The sequence below is a fragment of the Nematolebias whitei genome, chromosome 11, assembly GCF_014905685.2.
Source record: "Nematolebias whitei isolate Nwh7 chromosome 11, NemWhi1, whole genome shotgun sequence".
NCBI classification, from domain to species: domain Eukaryota; kingdom Metazoa; phylum Chordata; class Actinopteri; order Cyprinodontiformes; family Rivulidae; genus Nematolebias; species Nematolebias whitei.
The window spans coordinates 17,160,959-17,163,682 of NC_056508.1; the positions used below are offsets into that span (position 1 = coordinate 17,160,959).

Below are 2,724 nucleotides of genomic sequence, written 5' to 3' on the forward strand. Positions count from 1 at the left end.
ATATGGTGGTCAACAGATGTGGCTGCCTATCCGCCTTGTTTGGTTCAGAGGAAATGATCCTGCAGTTACAGCAAATGATAAATGAGCTGTACTTATATAACGCCTTTTTATCTTATCAAGATGCTCAAAGCTCTTTACAATCTGTGCCTCATTTACCCATTCATACAGCACTCTACTAGATCTGCACAAAGATTAATCAGAGCTTTATCACATTCACACACTGATGGGACAAACATTGGAGGCAATGAGGGGTTCAGTGTCTTGCCCAGGGACACTTACACATGTGACTGCTGGTGGAATCGAACCCCCAACTCTTGCATTGGAGGACGACTGCTCTAACCACTCAGCCACAGCCGTCCTTAAGAAATTACTTTTGAATAGCTGTCCACTGTAGTGAACACTATGCACCAATAATATATCTTGAAGAATGTATATTGCAGTTTACAAAAACTTTACTATGGTGTGGTCCATTTTTTTGCACAATTTTTCAGTGTAAAGCAGTGCCCCAGGCTGCACTAGACCTGCTACAGCTAGCTGCTGCTCACACTATTAACCACATATCCTGATGCATGCTCAATAATCCAGGTAGAAAAAGCTAAAAAAGTTAAATCTGGTCCTCTGGACATTCAAAAGAAAACAAAAAGCAAATCAACAAAAAATGTAGAAACGTTTCGTCTCTCATCTGAAAGACTTCCTCAGTCTGAGGAGCTGTATTCAGCTCAGTCTCTTAAATAGCACCGTCTCAGAGTGGATCACATAATTCACAGTAAATAATTGTGAATTGTAAAAGTGACATTATTACAGATTCACAAATACTTGTCAGGTTTCTAAAGCAAACTCTTCCAGAAGTTGTTTCTAACACAAACGAATTTGTAATCTTCAGTTACTCACAGCAGATATGATGCATCCCAGTCCCGCACTTACGTGGAGAACGGCACCGGGTTTTCTATCCAGTATGCATCTGGAAACATCAGGGGATTCCTCAGTGAGGATGTGGTTGTGGTGAGTTTAAAGTCAGGGAGCAATAAATCAAAGCCGTTTCTTTTACAATATGTGTCTGGACTTACCATACCACGTCACACTTTTCAGCTCGTGCTTGTTTGATCCCTGCAGGTTGGTGGTATCCCTGTGGTGCAGGTATTTACTGAAGCCACTTTTCTGTCAGCCATGCCCTTCATTTTTGCCAAGTTTGATGGAGTTCTGGGGATGGGTTATCCCAACATGGCCATAGATGGGATTACTCCGGTGTTTGACCACATTATGTCTCAGCATGTCCTTAAAGAAGAGGTGTTTTCTGTCTACTACAGCAGGTACGCTTTAGTAATACGCCCTGTTACTACGCTGTATTAATTTGTGTGAAATCCACCAAAGAGAAGAAGAAACGGGATACAAACTCATAAAACGGTTGTACTGGGGATTCATTTTTCTACTCCTCTTGCGATTTCTTTTAAAGTGGCTATGATTTAAATTTATGTCATAAATGTTTCACAATAATATGTTTTGTCAGAACATTAATATCAAGATAATGTAATTGTACCACCAATTTGAAAAAGTTGGGACATTGTGTAAAACGTCATGAAAAACTTAAAGCAATTATTTTCAAATCTTGTGAAACCCAAATTTTAGTCTCAGTTGAACATCATGAACATGTCAAGTGTTTCAACTAAGAAACTGGACCACCTTCGAGAAAAAGGAAGCGAATTTTAAGTTTGACTGCAGCAACACATCTCAAAACAGCTGGAAGAAGGGCAACAAGTTGTTAAAGTAAGTGGCATAAAAAAAATTGCAGGTAGACAATTTTGCAACAAACTAAAATTATTGGCAACTGGTCAGTAAAATGACAGATCATTAAAAAAAGATTTTTGAACAGGCTTAATCTTTCAGAAGTACCGATGAGCAGAGGTTAATCTGTGAAAAACTGCAATTAAAACTAATGGAGCAATTTCAAAATCCATCCATCCATCATCTTTTACCTGCTTCTTCCTTTTTGGGTCACGGGGGTCACTGGTGCCCATGTCCAGCAGTCACTGTGCGAGAGGTGGGGGACACCCTGAACAGGTCTCCAGTCCATCACAGGGACACATAGAGACACATGAGACAAACAACCATTCACTCTCTCACTCACACCTAGAGACAATTTAGAGTCACCAATCAGTCTAACATGCATGTTTTTGGTCTGTGGGAGGAAACTGGAGTACCTGGAGAAAACCCACGCATGCACGGAGAGAACATGCAAACTTCACCCAGAAAGGCCCCTGGACTGGGATTTGAACTGGCGACCTGCTCGCTGAGAGGCAGCAGCTCTACCAGTTGCACCACCATGCTGCCCCAATTTTAAAATCATGTTCCCTAATAGACATTTGGGAGTACTTTGATTTTTTTTTGTCATCTACAATTTATATTTTTATAAAAAGACTCCAAGAATCTGAAGAAAGTTTATGTGCAAGCACCAAAGCCAAACGTCAGTAGTGAATGTCTGTGGTCTTCTCAGGGGACTCATGACTCAAGGCACATCACATCTCAGCTGTTTTCTTGTTTAATATTTGTGTAACTAAGCTGTGTGTTTTGGCTGATAAGCTAAAACAATAATAAATAAATAAATAAATAAATAAATAAATAAATAAATAAATAAATAAGCAAGCTTGAAAAAAAAACGAGCATGGCCAATAAAACAGAGTGTCTGTCTGTCTGTCTGTCTGTCTGTCTGTCTGTCTGTCTGTCTGT

At 39.8% G+C, this 2,724-nt stretch overlaps 2 protein-coding genes across 2 annotated transcripts in view; one reads left to right on the forward strand and one right to left on the reverse strand.

The window, feature by feature from the left end:
• The window catches only part of eif2d (eukaryotic translation initiation factor 2D), a 52,880-nt gene that overhangs the window by 19,058 nt on the left and 31,098 nt on the right, over positions 1–2,724 (reverse strand). The gene's annotated exons all lie outside the window — the stretch shown is intronic.
• ren (renin) overlaps positions 1–2,724 on the forward strand; it is a 6,775-nt gene that overhangs the window by 2,545 nt on the left and 1,506 nt on the right. Inside the window, exons 3-4 of the mRNA XM_037683768.1 lie at positions 884–1,002; positions 1,114–1,310. Coding sequence (XP_037539696.1) covers positions 884–1,002; positions 1,114–1,310 — 316 coding nt within the window. The remainder of the gene's footprint in view (positions 1–883; positions 1,003–1,113; positions 1,311–2,724) is intronic.